General features: G+C 32.4%; 1 protein-coding gene across 3 annotated transcripts in view; it reads left to right on the top strand.

The window, feature by feature from the left end:
- Fkbp14 (peptidyl-prolyl cis-trans isomerase Fkb14) overlaps nucleotides 1–19,842 on the top strand; it is a 167,510-nt gene that overhangs the window by 93,267 nt on the left and 54,401 nt on the right. For 2 of the 3 annotated variants that reach the window (XM_083101098.1, XM_083101097.1), the window contains exon 1: nucleotides 9,264–9,537. The exons of the other annotated variant lie outside the window; for it this stretch is intronic. In XM_083101098.1, coding sequence (XP_082957224.1) covers nucleotides 9,302–9,537 — 236 coding nt within the window. In that variant the 5' untranslated portion in view covers nucleotides 9,264–9,301. Of the gene's footprint in view, nucleotides 1–9,263; nucleotides 9,538–19,842 lie in introns of those variants that run through there. 3 annotated transcript variants of the gene reach the window in all.

The raw sequence follows: 19,842 nt of genomic DNA, 5'->3' as shown, positions 1-19,842 counted from the left end.
TTTGACAATAATATTGATACAAAAAAGCGAGATCTGCGGTAAAAATTTTGTGAACAATTGATAAATTCGATATAAATAAGATCTTTAAAAGAAAACATGGAAATCGATTTAAATATAATCTATAAGAAAATTCTTAGACGTATTGTATATATGAAATTTGTAAAAAAAGTAATGTTAGTATATTTAATATTTTATATTTGATTAATTTTACGAAATTGATTTATTTTATTTTATTCCGCTAGAAAGATAATTAAAATAGAAATATTTTTTATAATAATTTGTAGATAACATTAAAAAGTTTCTTTACGATATTTTAATTATAATTGCATTAACAATTTACGCAATTGCATTTTAATAAACAATATTTTTATATCTATTATATATGTAAACAATATTTTTATATCCATCATATAAATATAAAATTTAAATGTACATTTTTATATCCATTATATGAATTACAAACGTTACTGGATTGGGTACATCTAACCATTTGCTTTGATATTTAATGATATGCCATTAACAGATATTTAAAAGTGCAGTCAGGAAGAATTAATACTTTATTCTCCCGAAAGAGAGTAATAAAATATTAAATTAAATTATATATTAGATGGTCTGTATTGGAACTTCTGTGGCATATAAAAGATACTTTGTATTAAGTTTCGTATCGTGTTACATCAAATTAAAAAGATACTATTTATTAATCGGAACAATTTACAGCAGTTGAAGAGAATTTATCAGAAATAAATATTGTTCATAGCTAGTATTTATATAATAATTATGATTCAGTCTACATAATAAGGGATAATAAGGAGATTAAACAATTAATTACATTTAATAACAAAATATAAACGTGTCGATACAGTTGAAAATGAATAGCCTCGGCGCCATGGGAACCACAATTGCATAAACAATGCGAGAGTTTGAGGAAGTTCGATCGCAAATCTAGCGAGCGAATGAAAGATCAAGTTGGGCATTCCGGAGGAAGGGATGCCAGGCGCGGTTGAGCTCTTTCCTTCGAAATTTCAAACGTGCTCCCGATACACAAGCAACCTCTCGCATCCGGTACACGGCCGTACCGTCGACATTATCGATAACGAGAAGCTTGTTCCACGCCGCAGACCCCATTACTGCCGGTTGGGCTTCCTAAAATTAACTGCCGAAATTAGCGATCGAAATAGATTAGCGCGGAGCACCACGCGAGAGTGTTTCGGAGGCTTCACGGCTCTCAAGATTCGCCGACACAATGAACATTGAATGTAATTTCCGTCACATAATTACGCCGCGAATATGGATGCCCGAGTATTGCCGATAATAAGTGGAGGCGGTTCTCCAGTTCATCAGTTCGGTCCGAAGACGAAAACGACGACGACGAATCCCTCGGATAAAGAGAACGGACGCGATAATCGATTCGGCGAGCACTCCTTTCTCAAGTCGACTAATCCATCGCAGGTAGAATATCGATAGCACCTTTGCTGGCAGCTACGTAGCATTCATATTACAAATTCAATTTCCATGAATACCCAGGCATCTCTATGGAATTGAAATGAGGATGTATCAAGACACGCTAACGCGGAAATTTCCCTTCTATGGTAATTATGTCGATTTACTTTGATGTTAAATAATTCACACGCGAGTGAAAGGATACGTCAATTGCAAGATTAATTAATGTGGATAATGCTTCAATTTAGAAAAGAACATTTAGTATTCAATAAAAAAATCAATAACAAAATTGAATAATTTTATATAATAGTTTTAATAAAAACTGTTTTATTAAAATTATTATAATAATTATTATAATAATAATTATAATAATAAATAACAATAATAAAATTAAAATTATTATAATAATATATGAGATTGATCTCCATCTTATCTTAGAAATTTTTTGAAAATTCTGATCTTTATAAAATGCGCGAAATAGTTTTTACAACGAATAAATAAGGCGTTGTTCGGATTAAATTGAGAGTATATCAAACTGTATCGATTCGAAAAAGTATGTTAATGACACGTAACGTTAACGTCTTCAGATGTTCGCTATTTAAAAATAGACGCCCTTGTTGCTTCAAGCAGTTGGTAATTACATCGTATTTTACGAACAGACGACAAATATTGATAGACTTGAGTTGAATCAAGTGATATTTATCCACGTCACTCATGCGCGAAATTGCAGGAATATGGGAGAATAATAGTTTCACGGATAAAGGTTGATTTTCTCTCTCTCACAATAATTTAATATTATAAGCTTTTTTTGTATAAAACTCAATTAATTTCATTTTGAAAACATAATAATTAAAATCGTGCATAAAATATCACCGCATAATTACATTGTTTTATATTCAATTTTTGTTTTGCGGCAATTAATTAACTATAGAGCATTGAATGAGTTAAAGGAATTTTTGTTTGCATTTAATTACGTAACTATTACAAATTTTAAACTGCATTGATTATAATTATTTGATATAATTATGATTACATCGTATAATAAGCACATTTATGATATTGAAAATATCCGTATAAGTTCAATTCACGTAGATAAAAATCTAAAAAGTTTTTCTAAAGCTCAGATTTTATGGAATATAGAATATGCGTGACAGCAGCTATAAAAAGTTCAAGATATCTATGAAATTGAGAATTTCTTATATTGAGAGAAAAACACAGGATGATGCAAAGTAAAGAAAATTTTGTAAAATTTAAAATTTAGATATGTGAAAGCGAGGAACTCCCGCGAGAATTTCCACGAAATCAAAGATCTGTTTGAACAAATATCTATAAAAGTATAAGATTAGAATAAGGTTTATTTAAGATCAGAAATCCTCCTGAAGAAACGAGTGTGCAGGATGACGAAAATATATGAAATGGATTCTTGAAAGTTACAATCGCGAAATTCTATTTGCAGAATACGAGTTGCTCGAATGATCCATATATCGATGGATTCTAATGGATCAGTATGCATGGTATTCGCGGAATCAAGGATTTAGATGGAATAAATTTTTTTCAACGGGAGAATAATTTCTAGAAATTTTATCTTATCTTATTTTCTTGAAGTCATGGAGGAAGAAATAAGCGAGATTCCAAGAAATAGAGATTAATTCGTTTTCAAGCTGTCATTATGACGCAAAACTGTCGCCCTCGAAGCGACGTGTGAGTTTCAGTCGCGTCGGAGCTCGTCGTGTAACTATCTCATGGGAATACCATGGTCGGCCGTGTTTCCCGAGCCGGCCTATGAGCCTGGGAAACAGTTTAGCTATCTCCGGCATCCGAACTGGCTGAAGCTCGCGTTACGCGCGCGTTCGTGCTTTCGGTCTTGCCTGTCGAAACTGCACGTGTTTAACCGGCTGCCCGCTTTCCCGATGGAAACAAGCCGCTATTAAGCTCTCCGACCCGTTTAAATGCTCCGTGCCGTGAGATCCGAATTCCGTTGCCGGTTCTCCTTTCGGAAGGCGCGATTGCTCTCCGTCGGAGATCAATTGTCAGAAATGACAGATGCTCCTTCACGGTGAAATGGAACTCTAGCGAAGATATTTACGAATACCATCGCTAAAGTGTGTAATTTCTAATCATGTCTAATCAAAGATTTTTTGAAGAATTTTTATACTCAAGATGGTCGAAGAAACCACAAAGATTTTTTTAACATTCATTCTTTTATTTTAATATATATTTATTATATTTATATTTAAAGAAAACGTGAATTAATATCATTCTTTACATCGAAAAAATTATATACAAATATTATAATACTCTAAATATTACGAATATCAGTCTGCATAATTCAGATTGAATTTATGGAAGGGAAAATATATTTTAATAAATAAATTATTGTTTTTTCATATATATATTTAATTATTCTATAACATTTTTCTATAAAATTAATTATTCTATGATAAAAGCAATGTTACTCGAAATAATAAAAGTAGTGTAATATGTTGTGTATAAATTTTTCAAATAAAAAATGAAATGTGTGAAACGTCAAGTTGGCGAAAGATATTGTCGTGCACTTCCACTACTTTCTCAAGTATCACTTTGTCATGTTCTGTATGTGCATAAAAAAAGTCGAATTTAATAATATCGGCGAGCAAAGAAGGAATGGTTTTGCGATTCTCTTGAGAGCTTCGACAACCGATTCCTAAGTAAATCGCATCGCGTTGTCGTACTCGTATCGCAACATCGACGTGACGTGAATGCGAAGACTTTGGAGTGAGAATTCGTGCCGTGTTCCGGGTTGTTTAAACTACGTTTCGGCTTTCAAGTAACTAGGAACGATAGCCTGCGGCAATTACTATTCGCCGATGACCATGTCGCCAAACGTCTACGGGAATAAACTACCGAAACAACCACGCGAGAGAAAAATTATGCGAGTGTAAAAAGAAAGAGCGTGCAATAAATTTTCGATTATCGTATAACGGAGCATGCAAATATGAAACGAGCACCAATTTAGTTAAAATCAAAGGCATAAAAATTTGTACATTACTATTAATTAAAAGATTGCTCAACATATTCGAATTTTATATTTATATTTTGATTGCAATACAATTAGAATGTATTGCACATTTGCAATATTTTGCACAGGACACAATACAAATAATAATAAAAATGTATTTAATTTATTAAAGAGATTAAAGAGATCATAAAAAACTAAAAAATATATATAATTTTATTTTATACATATTATTTATAATATAAAATACATGTACAAATAAATTGTTTTGCAAAGATAACTAATCTCATAAAATTATAAATAAATATAACATAAAATATTTTAACAAGTTATTATTTTTTATAGCTATTAATCTTAAAAGATTAAATAAAAATGGTTCAAGTGTCAAAAAATTGAATAAATCTTCAAGCAATACTTTCCATTGGAAAAAAATTTATTCCATCAAGTGATACTTTTTAAAAGAAAGACCATTCTCGATTATTTTGAGATTAGACAGCTGTTACGATCGCAGATTAAATGAATCCGCCGATTCTATGTTTGTTCCTCTATCCTTCGTTCAATTCGAGCTGGTGGCTGCGCGTCGCTGCATAATCCACACGGAGTTACGTAGATCCGGGGCTTATCGCTTCAGGATTTCCATTCTGTCTCATTATTAATTTCCATGCGTTAAACAGCCAGAGCATGGATTAGTTGGAAGCGTCGTTATACGAACTGTTGGAACTTTCTACCACAATTATGCTCGAGTCTATTGATTTTCAAGAAAATAATTATTTTTTATAAAATATATATGTGTGCGATGTGTGTACATGTACACTTTACAAAGACTTGTGGAACGCATCGAATCAAAATATTGCCTTGATAAATTTTTAATAAAATCTTATATGAGAATTTTTTGAATTGAGAATCTATGAAATATTTGTATTCTTTTATTGAAAACCTATAAAATAAATTTTATCCTTGTTTTATGCAGCAAAGAAAAGGATACATGTATAGTATTTCGAGAACAATTTCTTTAAAGTAAAACTTACGTATAAACGTTTAAAATAATTAATGAATAGATTTTATTAGATCAGACTGAAATATTTTATATTTCAATGTTGAATTAAATTAATGATGATCTAATCACTTTTATCTTACGTTAAGAGTTCCAATTATCATCAAACATGTTTATTATACAACGATATGCTTTTGTAAAAGTAATATCATTTAAAGCTCAACATTTCTTATCCACGTCGCGCAAGTCAGTGCCGTTACAAATCTCGTGATTTGTATGCATGAAGAGACGTAATTCGAACCATTGCGTCATGGCGAGGTCGGGGTCAGAGAGCTCACTGCAATTTCTGCGAGCATTTCTCAAGATGTAAACTTGGTCTGAGTGGTCCGTCGCGCTCGATGTAACGAGTGTGTACGCAGGGCGCTCGACTTTTCGCTTTTCGCTACAAACTACGGCATCGTCGTCGTCGTCGTCGTCGTCGTCATCGTGAAACGAGCGTACGGATTTGCTCTCTTCCGTCAAAGCGTAAAAAAAGCACATACAAATGTATTTTCGCAGCTAACGTCTCGTCTTATCTTCAAAATGTACCGACTACAAAATCAAGATAAAGTACTTTTCGAAAAAGGCACATTTACGATTTCTGAAAATATCGAAATTAACTGTCGAATATTTTTGATACACAATCGGTATTATTATTAAAATTAAATTAAACATCTGATTTTTTCTTTTCTTTTTTTTGTTCCTTTTTTTGTAATTTTATCAAATTATACGAATTTATATGAACGTGAAAGATGCGTTTCCATCACTTTTTCAAATTTATAAAAGTTTGTACGAGAACTTTTAATTTATTTTACATGTATGAGGTATAAGAATATCATGAAAGCAGCAAACTACGAAATAAAAAGATCAAAAATTTTGAGAATAGATGCTAATTTTTAAATCAACAGATTTATTCATATCAGCGTATGAAAAACAATAATAAATAAAAATTTTAAAAATTAAATAAAAAAGCTATGATTTCCTAAAATTAAATTTTATTCTTTAAAATAGTTGTAAATAACTAATTATCAATCTCTGAAAAAGTATAATACAGATTTTACAGAAGTGAAAAATTTATAGATTTAAAATTTTACGTACCCAAAGATTTATATTGAAATAAAAATTTTATAAAACAATAATCTGTAAAAAAACGACTATCTAACAATTTATAAAAATAGAAAATATTTTTAAAAACTCTGTATAAACCTAATGTTAATTGAATGTATTTGCTTATATTGAATATTTCCAATGTTTTATGAAATAAATGTGCAAGTATGTAAGAATTTAAAAAATTAGATATATTAGATAATTAATAATTTATACAAATAAAATGCAAAGCATAAAAAATTAATATTCTAAGAAATCCCTTTGAGATTGTTGCAATAATCAAGACTCTGCGCAACAGAGTTTCTGCTTTGTTTAAAACTTTTACTTGTCGATCAATGTGAGTATTTTAGAGGCAAATGGAAGCGCTTAATACATCAAGTTTAAAACAGTTTGTTATTGACTAAAAAGTAAAGCTCTTCAAAATGCTACTTAAAATGTTAATTAAAAGGCTGTTCATGATATCATGCGCCACCGTTTACTGAACCGTGAATAAACACGATTCGCGATAAACCTAGTTTGCGTTTCTTATGCCAAGTATCGTACTCATTTACAACTGAGCAAATTTTAAAGTAAAGAAAAAAGATAAAGCTTAAAAATCTATTTTATGTAAATGAATTCGTCTAAAATATATGTTCTAGTAGTAGAGTGGAACATGTATAAATAAAACAAATCAGATTCTTTGAATTAATTTTTTTAAAAACTATTGTCGAAAAAGTATATAATCTTCTATATATTATATATAATATAAAATACTAAAAGATTAAAAATTTCTCTATTTAGATATAAAATAATTTTAATAAATATAATATATGCATATGTTGAGATTATAAATTTTTATTTATAATTCACTTATAATTTTTATCATTTATATAAATAAATGATAAAAATTATATAAATATATAATTACATTTACGTAATATGATAATGCAACAATTATTTTATTTTATATCATCAATCCATCTCTACACCTATGTTTTACAGCATAAATTTTATTTTACAAAATTCCATTGCGAAAGCAATCTTTGATCGAGCCCGAGTATCGCAATTCAAATGCACATGCTTTCCGAAAATTTCACTGTAACATTTAGTGAATTCGATGTACATATCTCAGCAAATCGCATTTACATACCACCACCACGTGAAATCTCCCATAAATAATTCATCAAGAGATGAATTTTGTTAGTGCGTAAAGCAAATGGAAATTTTTTTATTCAACCCATTGAAAACTCGTAGCTTAATATTCCGTCCTCCGAGCAGCGAAATATTAAGCCAGAGATTTCGTCGTAAATAAAAAAAAAGGGGAATGTAACGGTTTTCAGTTTGACCACCGCAACATTCATGCATTTCGCAAAACAGCCACGAAATTCCCCTCCTCGCAGGAAGGAAGCACATTGCAACGCTCGGATGCGCTTCATAGCAGCGGTGCGATGACATCAGTGATAAACGACGAGATCAGGATGACATGTAACGCGAGGTGCGGTTGAGAGGCGGCGAATAAAATTAAAGAGCGATAGATAGATACGCGAAACGATCTCTATGAGACAAGGATTGCGCCGAAGAAGCGCGAAGAAAATAAACTGAAGAGAAAAGGACAACTTCGCTTGACGAAGTGGACAAAATCGAGTGAAATCCCGAGGGAATTGGCTCGCATTCATATCTCATAGTTTTTCCCCAACATTTATACCTCACGTTTAGCTAAATATGGTATAAATTTAATAATCAGGTGAACTGATAGTCAATATTATTATAAGTTATAAACTGAGTATCTCATGCAACTTGTATTATAAATATTAATTTCTACTCGAATACGAAAGAGATCTTTATTTAAATAGCTTACCTCGGAGAGGAATTGTTTTCCGGTAAAAAAACTTTCGCAATGTTTTCAATATATTTTTAACAGACTCCATCGCTGATTGATTTAACGTTCCTGTCGGATAAAGTTTATTTCTTAATTTGATTCACCGTCGACATGAATGGTACGCTTCCTCGCGGAACATTCGCTTACCCGATGAACCTGTAGAATCTCGTCAAAATCGGAGCGCAAGTCGTATTCCTTGTATTGGTAATCGTGCGAGAAAGGGTGAAGAGGGAAAACGAAAGACGCAATGGTGCGCGGGAGACCAGGACCGAAGGGATGAAAGGAAACACCCTCTAATCCTGGGGGGCGAGGGGGACAAGCCGCAGACTCGGTGATATACACCAGCGACGGAAGAAAGACAAGGAACATCGGGACCACGAAGCGCGAGAAGGACGGGGGAAGGTGCAACGTGGCGGCGAGGGAGAAAGCAGGAGGAAAATGAGGTCGGAGCGAGACGCGCGACTCCGGGACGCAACCATGAAAGGGACGGAGATGTGGAGCACGCAGCCGAGAGGAGAGAGAGACCGGGGGACAACGAGACGAAACGAAGGAGGAGAGACGATCGAGTGGTAGCTCTCTCCGAGCGAGAAGTCGCGAGCGGCAGCCAAAGGTGCGGAGCGAGAGAAAAGGACTTTCCCGAGAGGTAGAGACCTACATATTCCGTGAGGCCATTGAGACGGCGCAATGTGACGGCACGGGCTCTCTCCGTCCTCCTCCGACCCCTTCTGGTCCCTTCCCGTCTCCGTCCTGACCACGGCGCCAGCGCTCTGGGACGATGGGACGATGGGGGGAACCTGGGGGAAACCGAAGGCGGCTCGCCGGCTAGAACGCTGCGAGAATTCAGTTGCTCACGAGCATCCGTCGACTGATGAACATGGCCTCTTACGCATCGAACAGCGCGAGTGTCGTGCTCGCGATGTGCCGAACCGCTCTTCTCCTCGTGGCGGCGATCGTGGCCCTCGGCGGGGCCAGCAATGCCGAGAACGGCCTCAAGGTGGACAAGTTGTACATGCCCGAGGTATGCGACGTCAGGTCGAAGAAGGGCGACCAGCTGACCATGCACTACACCGGCACGCTGCAGGACGGCAGCAAGTTCGACTCAAGGTCAGTGATATCTCGCAAAAATCGCGAGCGATTATCTCACGAGGGGAATCCGAATAGATTGGTGATTGTGTAAGCGATGTGCGAGTTGAAATAATTCTGTCGATGACGAGATCTCCCTGTTAACGAGACGCGTTGGTAGTGGATGCCGATTTATAGCAGGATTAGTGGGAACCATGCATATCTGGAGAACACGACGATGATGACGTTACGCGTTAGTGACTAACTAGGCTAAAGTCGTTAAGAGCTCTGATAAGCCTTTTTTACTGCTAATGTAATACTTCTATGTGTAATGCTTTCAATATTTTTTTTAACATCTTTTCCCCGCTAAATTATTTTTATAGGTGTAATCAATGAGTTTCCAAATGATATGAACTGCTTATCGCGATAGCTGCGCGAACGAGTTAAAAATAAAATGGATTGAAATAGAAGCTGTCATGAGTTGCTTAACACAAATCGATTAATTATATCTAGAGAGAGTTAGGATCTATTGTCGTACTCCGATATTTAATGCAGCTAATAATTTAATTTCGCAACTCGTTTATGAACGTTAAAAATAAATACGAGACTCTCGGATTGTTTGATATTTAACATCTATGAAAAATAACTTTGTGTTACGTATGATTAAGTTGGCGGAAAAAAATTAGATGAAATACAGAATAAAAAATATTATACATCGACAGTAAAAATAGTCCGGCAAATTTAACAATTTCGTTAAAGTCACTTAATAGTGATACAATATTCTATCTCTCGAATGTGTGTGTGCTTTACTCTTTTTTTACTCAAATTATTTTCCAATCTGGTTTTTCACAAAAATTGATTGAAAAAGTTCATCGTATGTAATTGTTTAAAATAACGTACGCGAGAAAGATCGAATTGACTATTGCAGAATCGAGAAAATCTAATTAAAGGAAATTAATTTTTAGAAAAACCTTTTATCGTTTTAATTTATTTATTTAAATGGCAATTATTTTATTTATATTTTATCGGAGTTGAAAAAGAGAGAGAAAATACAAAAAAAGATGCCAGAAAGATTTATTTTTCAACACGAATGTGTATTCTAAAATAGCTCGAAAATATTCTCGATCACACAAGCCAGCGCGTTCTCGATGACGTTAACAGTGCACCGAGAGAAAGAGAAAGAGGAAGGAAAGAGAAGCAGCGTGCGAGCCAATCTTCTGGTTAGAATGTCCAACGTGGACACGTTTCATTGGAGAACAGGATGATGACGTGTATCGGTTCGAGTGAGACTCTCTCGCCGCGCGAAAGTCTCTTCTTAACATATAATAAGAAGATGTTAGGCTGCTCCCAGTTGCCCCGAAGTCATTGCTTTCACATGGGAACATGCATGACCGACATAACAAACACGACGAAATAATGTTCACGTGGCACGTAAGCGGATCGAAATGCGAATAATTGGAAATATATCATGCTTTATTCGCTAGTTAAACAAAGGATCGTGTGAATTTACGGGAAGAAAATTTTATAAAGTTTCTCATGACTTTTGAGAAATAAATATTTCAAATGTGTGCGCGCACATTTAATTAAAATATAGATTTTTTTTTTATAGAAGAGAGAAATGTCATTTTTTTCGTTTCGAAGATCACGAGAGATCATGTAAGAAGTGACACGATAATTTTTCTGGTTTAAAAACTAATTTGTCAATAATACTAGATAACTCTCACCGATAATCTACGCTTGAGCTTTTTTTAGCCACGTCGATTGCTCTAGATCAGATTTGGCTTGAGACCTGCTTACTTTTTGTTTCTCACTCTTTTTTACGATTAACTACTTGTACATCTTGGAGTGACAACTCACTTTAAACTATCGATCGATCGGATCGCTTCCGATGCCGGGATAAAAATTTACTGTTGCCTTTGGAAGCGTCGGCGCGGATGAATAAGAGATACAGTTGAAGAATGCAAAAGGTAGAGAATATTTTATTTAGCTGAATTTATCTTTTCGTAAATGTTTGAGCATTTCTTATCTGAACAATATTTTTGCAACGTAAATATCAGGTCGCAAAACGTTAAATTTAGAATAATTCCGAGAGATATTAATCAATCAATTATCTATCTATATCTTATTATACTAATGATAATAAATAGTTCTTCTAAATGAGCAAAATTTAATTAATCTCACCTTATGTCTTGTGTAACAATTATTATAGACTCAAGATTTTTGCTCGATTAAATTATTGACATAATAATATATCTTTTATGACTTTTGTAATTTATTTTCGATAGTATATATAAGATATCGCAGAGGTCACTTTGAGCTTGATATCGCGTCGATACTGATAGGAAAATTTCTGACGATAATGATTAATTTTGAATATAATACCAATATACAGCAAAAATATGATAAAAGATTAGGCGAATAGAATATTCTTTTTCAATTAATCTCGATGCAATTTCAAGAAAAAAAAGTATCATGATCATTAAAAAAATCATACCATAGACGTACAATTAAATCAACTAATTGCAGCTTTTCGATATATTCGCTTTCAAGTTATTTTAGCCACAGAACGTTTCTCTCTTTCTCTCTCTCCTCTTTCCTCCCTTCTATAATAATAACGTATATTAATACTCCATCATTTGAGAGTGCATTAACGATGCGCAACGATGCAGCAGTGCAATGAATAATGCTTTGTTACAGGCGGTTTGCGCGCCACATTGTACTGTTTTTGTTTCGCCTGTTTAAAAACATCCTTTACTCCAAAGAATATCATAATTACATTAAGCAATATGCTTTGTTAAATACTCTCGCATATTAATATTTTGCCGTATCTCTCTTTTGCGTTCTCATATTTTAACATTAGTATGACATTTTATACCGAAAGATAATACAATGAAAACATGTGTATGTTGTTTAATCATTTTCGATTTATCATATTTAATAGCGGCATAATGCCTTTTTGTTTCAAACAATAAATGCAACGTAACATAATATATTATCGATCTATTCACCGACAGGATTCATTATCGATCTTGCACAAAGTCCTCCTCGTTAATGAAACTATCGAGCTCGCAATGCGATCAGTTCAACACATGTTTCCTTTGAAGTTGAAAGACTTCCCAAGTATCCGTATACGAGTACATCCTCTCAAGTAACTAAACGGATATCTTTACGATGCATCACTATACATATAATAAAATTATCCATTTTTCCGAAGAATTAAATCCTGTGGAGAATTAAATACGTATTTACCGCAAATTAAGTAAAAGGTTGGTGGATATTTTATCGACAGATAGATAATAAAAAATGCTGTCCTCTTTGCAGAGACTAAATCATTTGCTGAACCGTTATGGATACCGTTAATCGTACAACAGACACCTCGCATATAGAACATTTACTGTCGACAGTTATATGAAAGACAGAAGAAAATTACGACAAAACATTATTAAAAATTATATTTTCTTTTTTTTTAATTTCCACCCCTTTCAATTATAATATATTACTAAATATTAAAATTATTTTGATTAGCAGCGGATTAATTTAATTTATTTAATTCTATCCCATTTTCAAATAATTACAAAGTAATTTAATCTTGAGAATTATGAAGTAATTTAATCTTTTCTGTCGCATGTGTTTAATTTTGCTGTCACTCAAATGTCTTTAATTACAAAATATATGCGTATATTAATGCATAATAAGAGAGAGAGAGAGGGAGGAAAAGAAAGAAATGCCTGACATAATTTTCTGACCCTATTTTTACATTTTTTTATATAATTTGTCGATAAATCGAATTTTCTCCGACAACGAGAAGACATAAAAACAGGATTGAAAGTTATATTGGGCATCATGTTAACTGCAGGAATATCGAGAATTTCTTTATCGTTTACCGGGGGCTTCACATCGATTCGACTGTTTCTTATGGAGCTTCGCAATCACCTGTTTATCGCCTCGCATTCCATTCGATCCCATTATTATCTTCTTTACTCGAGGACGCCTCTACCGCGAAAAAGAGAAGCATGCAGTTGGCGAAAACGTTGACTCCATTTGGCACAAGTCTAGTTTGTCCCCAAGGCGGATTCTGCGGCGCCGGAGTTTTCCATCAGATCCACTTCCACGGACGCGAACTGAGTCCCTTCTCGAGCAAGTTTTGCACCCGAAACCATCCCGACGAGACTTTAATGCACTTCGCGACATTCCTACACCAATTTTACCTATATACTTCGTCTCGTCGTATCGTATTCTTTTCCCTTCGCGATACGCGTGTCACATGCTTCAAAAAAATTTTCTAACCATTGCTGTTGCGACTTTGTAAATTATCTAATGCGAGAAAGCACGTAGTTTCGTTGGTGAATTTTCTGCTGGATATAGTAATTTTAGTCTCTTTTCGAAATATAATCGAATGGAAGGTTGCAATTGAGGTTTATCGAGAGGTCGAGATAAAAATACATGTGTTAAAAATGCGAGGAAAAAATCAGATTCGCAGGTTTATACGCGAGTACTATCGATTGCAGAGAACAGAGACATTTAAACTCGCCGTTTAGTGAGTATTGCAAACCGGCACAAAATGTCGAAATCGATGTTTATTTATGACCCGCGTAGCTAGGGAGTAATGCTAAATAAAAATGTTACGCCATCTTAAAAAGCACAAACAACAAACATATGCGGGTTTCCCTGCAATTTCGCTTTTTTTTTTACGATGCACGCAATAAATGCGAAAATTATACATGTTTCTTGTCGATCAGCATCAAAAATATTACGATAAATTATGGTGAGGATATCAAAAAAATATTTATTTATACGTTTTTTATTCGTGTCAGTATTTTATGTGCATTATTTTTTTTATGTAATACTCTCTTTGTATTTATATATTATTATTTTTATTGACTTGGACTGATTTTTAAAGATATATATGAATTGAATATAGGAAAAAAGTAATTAATGCTATTTATCAATCTATTAGTTTATTTTTATAATTTAGTCATTATGTTCTTTCTCTTTCTCTTTTCCCTTCTCTCTTTCTCTCTTTATATATTATTTATATATATTTCTGAATTGTGAAGAAATTGTTGCAAAATTAAGATAAATTTTTTTGTATTTTTATTCTCGTGATTTTAATTATTATAATAATTGAACTTGCAAATGTTATTTATAAATTGAAAAGTAATTTACAATATGTATAATAGTTACATTGATTATTTTTTAATTTATCATGCATTGTATAAGATGTCCGGGGAAAGTTGTTGAAATTAATCAGCTGTCATTTTAAACATATAGGAAGCAGAAAAAATAAAACCTCTTTTAATATTTGACAGTTTTATTTACATATGAACTAAAGACAATTCGACATTTTTATTATTTAATAAATATCAAATAACAATATGACAAATGTCGAGAATCTTAATGATATATATTTTCAAAGTGTGCATAATCAATATAGAAACAGAAATTTTCTGTAAGAAACTTTATATTTACATTTTTTTTAAGCCATTTGCCATTCACCACGCAATAGATTTAATTTTTGTTTCAATTATGTCGGTGTATGTTTTGAAAATATATATTAGATCATGAATATTTGACATTGGTAGACTCTTTATAAACGTTTATTAAATAGTAAAAGTATCTCCGATTGTTTTTAGTCTAAATGTAAATAAAACTGTCAAATATATTTTATTAGAAAATATCTTACTTATCCTATTCCCTATATCCGCTTAAAAATATCAGCTGATTAATTTTTACAATTTCTCGTAGAACATCCTGTACAAAACAATTTGTTCTCTCTAATGTAGTTTAGTATACTTTAAAATTTTTGAAATTAAAGCCCAGAGATACGTTTGTATTGTTTTCAAAAAACTCATACAAACTTATATATTTTTAGAAACGGGGCATTATAAATAATTTATATCTTTGTCGCGCAATAAATATACGATAACGTTATCAACTTAGCATATCTCTACAGTTTTAAGTACATCAACTTGTTTGCTTTCATTATTATATCAGTGCTTTACGCAATCCGTGATAATAAGAGTATGCGACAAATTTATCATGTTGGTGCAAGCACATGGTTACTAGTATATTATATTCTTTAAAAAATATAATCTCTTAAATGAAACGAGCATATTATAGTTAGTTATAAATATAGCACTACAAAAAAATAAAATCTAACTGAAAAAATCAGTTAAATGACTGATTTTTTAATGAAATATTTTAATGAAATATTACTGCCATAGTTGATGAAACATAAGATGGAAGAGCAAGCTGTATTTTATTAATCTTTAATATGATTTACGAGAATTTTTATTATTTTAACTTAAAAAACATGTATAATCTTAATCTTGGAATATATTACTTCTTGGAATGTGTCACTTCTTTTTTCTTGATGAACTCCAGGAGATACCCCTATCATGAATAAATTTATTATTAATGCTCTCATAATAATTTACGTTAATGAATTTTCAAATCAAGTTAAGACGGGAGATTAAAATAAGAATAAACCATTATTGATATACATGTTATATGTTTTTAAAGAACAATTTTTTAAATCTCGCCTTTCTCATAGTGCACAAGTTGTCGTGTAAAGCGTTTTCAATTAACGCTATTGATTAAAATTAATTCGCACGAAATCAATTATTGAAGGCAGGCGCGATAAACGACTTGGCTTCTTGTCATCAGTTCACTTCGATTATTAAAATATAATAATAGAAAAACCTCGTACCATTTATTAGCCATTTGTGATAACGACGAAAGTTTAGCACCCAACGAACGAACTTTTTGCGAGAATGAGTCTTTTGGTCTTACGACTCGATAACTTCAAGTATTGATCGAATATACGACGTGTACGACACGTAGCGTTATGAAATACAGGCACTTGCTTGCGCGTCTCGTGAAGTCAACATTGTGATCAATGTAACTGATGAATGAAGATATTTCGAATTGTTTCTACGTGACTTACAGTCACGTTGAAGTCCCTGCTAGATTAACTTCAGAACAAAGAGAAAAAGACTTAAAACGTTGAACAAGTCATGACTTCAATAAATAGGAAATTTTCCTTCTACTGGTTTTGTTTTCTTTGTATCAAGAAGATATAATAACTTTAATAAAAAGAATTTATTTGATATATGGCTCTTTGTATAAAGTCATTTTTTAAATAAATTATCTTCTTTTTTAGAACAACTATTTTTCTAAAATTTGTCAAATAATACATATTTCGAATTGTCGCATAATATTATAATTAATATATGTGTTATTCATTTGTAAGGAAAAATAAAAAGTGATTTAATTTCTACTTATTGAAGGCAAATGAATTTAACGACTTTTTTATAAAATAGACGATGCTTATCATATGTGATCTTGATTAAATTTATACATATATATATATATATATATATATATATATATATATATTAATCAAATGCTCCATTCGATTTTCTACGAGATATTAAAATTGACACATGGAAATTTATTTTGTAATCTCCGGTGGTGTAATATTTTGGCACGGTATGATATTCGCACGGCGTATTTTTAATATGCATACACGTGATGTAGGCTACGTTCATATGCGGTTTCCACAAGTGAAGCGAATGCAAGTTACTTGCAATGTCGATATCCGCGTCCACGATCTGCATTTATGCGCTTTCACTTGGCGAAATTAGAATAGAAGCCCGTATATGCGTTTCTTTTGTTGCGACAGTTTTTATGATGTATTTTATGATGATTCTTAGATAATCATCGTAAACATGAATAAGATGGATGTTTCAACGATATTGTATAGTTTTATATCTATTTCTATTGTCTGTTCTTTTATTATGTGTTCTTTTTTTACTGTCCCATTTCTACTGCATTATGCAATATTGCAATATCTATCAACACTTTAATAAATTACATTGTTCACGAACGTGTATTGCACATAAATTATGGAATTTATCTACGATTATTAGCATTATCCTAGAATTATCTTGAATAGAATCCTGTCGCGAATTCGCTGCCGGGTCAGATTACAACATGTTCCGGATAGATATAAATACTGCAATTAAAGTACTCTAATTGTGCAACGCGGCGTGAACACCGCATTTCGCAGAGAGATTATCCACTTAAATGAGCAAAGTTGCAATTGCAAAATGACCGTTATAATTACTCTGAATATCGGAGCAATGGCCTTCGAAGGGCCACGTTAGTAGTTAGCGTGCAGAACGAAAGCCGAGAAGGTCGATTGCCTTAGAAGTTGGCTCGTGAGGGCAGAGCCTCCAGGGTGCGATAACGATGAAGCGAAGTACGATAACGTTATCGCTCTTAACGTCGCTTATGCAACGTGGACAGCCGGTCTATCGTTCGTTACCTCCGGTCGCGCGCATTCCTCTAGTATGAGTCGAATGTCGAAGTGTCATATCGATATATGAGAGAGCGACATTTTGCGTCTATCGATGATTTCTCTTAGCGATGATGTGAACAATCGTGACCATTTGAATGGACATCAAAGTGGACATTGGTATTGAATGCTAACATGATTACATTATGTCGAAAATAACTGCAAATGTAGCTAATTAATGCTCATCTAGAAAAAAAGTGAGCTTTGAGGTAAATTTATAAGAAATGATTAAAAAGTGACGATAAAGGCAATTAATTTATTCTTTATTCTCTTTTATTCTTTATATAAAATTCTTAATAACATATATTACACGAGTTACCAGAAACGCACTGATAAACAATTAATCTACGTATATCAGTGAAATATGTATTAATAAGGCATTGTTATAAAAAAGTAATCGTATTATTAGTAAAATCGCATCAAACGAATTGAGAATTTTTTATTCTTTAATTGAGAAAATAACGTATGTTAAATATGAGTAAAGTATAATTATACAGAACAAAGTAAAATCTTAATATACCATTTGATCAACCGAATGATTAAAAATCGCATCACAGATGAAGTACAAGATTATATTTCAATTTATAATATATACAATATATTGAAGTATCAATTATAATTATAATAATTCATTACCTGTTTTATTAAAGTGTAAATTGTAAAGTGTTATTATCGTTGCATTTTATATCAGGCCTGCGACATTTAAATGGTCATAATGAATACATTATTCAAGCTATAATAACTGGCTTAAAGAGGCAATTTGTGGTCCGAAATGCAGATGTGATACATTCCTATTAATGTCGTATGCATTTATCTATAGACCGTACGTTATATTATATGTAATCTGCGATGTTGGCGCATTTTCCTCTCTCTTTAACACTCTTTCGCTTTCTCTTGTATTTAATTGTAAATTTTTCACGGTCTAAACCATTAGTTATTAATTATTAATTGCATTTCCCATCAAGTTATAATAATCATGTGCATAATTATAATATAACAAAATAATATTTTACTGCATTCTAATTGCGTACAGTATTTATTTATGTAAATTATGTAATAAAGAACTAAGATGCAATATTTAAAAATTAATATGTAATATCCTTGAGAGAAATATTTGTTTAAAACCATTGCAATAATGCAAGAGTAATTAATAATTAGATGGCATAATTATATCACTACAAATATATATTTTACAAATGTGTTTACATGCAAATTTTACATTTTGAATATTCATGCATTACAAATGAATAAGAAATATGAGCAATTTTACATTAATTTTGATTAATGTTATAAAAAATTTATATTATTACTCACTCAGACATAGTGCAAATTTAATATAATTAAAAATTATTAATAAAAAGGACCAATTATTGCTTATTTTTATATAAATTTGGCATAATATCATGCGAGAAATAAAACATAAAACTCAATATATGTATCGTTTTTGTAGTGAATGTAAATTTATGTATAATAAATAATAGAATAAAATAATTGAATAGTATTATATAAGAAATACATGCTGAAAATACAATTATAAATCTGCATTATATTATATTTTATTGAAAGAATAATTCATATATATATTGTATATATCGTAGTGATTTAATAATATATTTTATTCGCAAGAACAATAAGCTTTAGTCTACGTGTACAAAATGTAAAATTCGTACATAATTCAATACGCGCAAAATGGGTCTTTCCTCGTGGCTATCTAGCTATTACGCTTCCTCTAGCACGCATAAACGGGATTTGTAAATACATAATGCACAATTTGCCGGTATGCCGGTGTCTCGGCCGTGACTGAGGTGCTTTTTTCGTTATTAACGACGTCGGAAAATACTCGGCGCGATCTCGATAGTGAGTGTAAATTAGCGGAGCTCGAGCACAAACAGGTAGCCGTAAACAGGTAGCGCCCACCCGCAACAGCATATCGAGCCCATCATGCGCAATTAGTACGGTATTTCACCCGATAACCGCTCTTTGATGTA

This window comes from Camponotus vicinus, unplaced genomic scaffold, assembly GCF_025532165.1.
Source record: "Camponotus vicinus isolate PSW18456_S1 unplaced genomic scaffold, iyCamVici1.0 SCAF_5, whole genome shotgun sequence".
Lineage (NCBI taxonomy): Eukaryota > Metazoa > Arthropoda > Insecta > Hymenoptera > Formicidae > Camponotus > Camponotus vicinus.
Note: the sequence above shows the minus strand (reverse complement) of the source record. Positions and strands in the feature narration are given on the sequence as shown.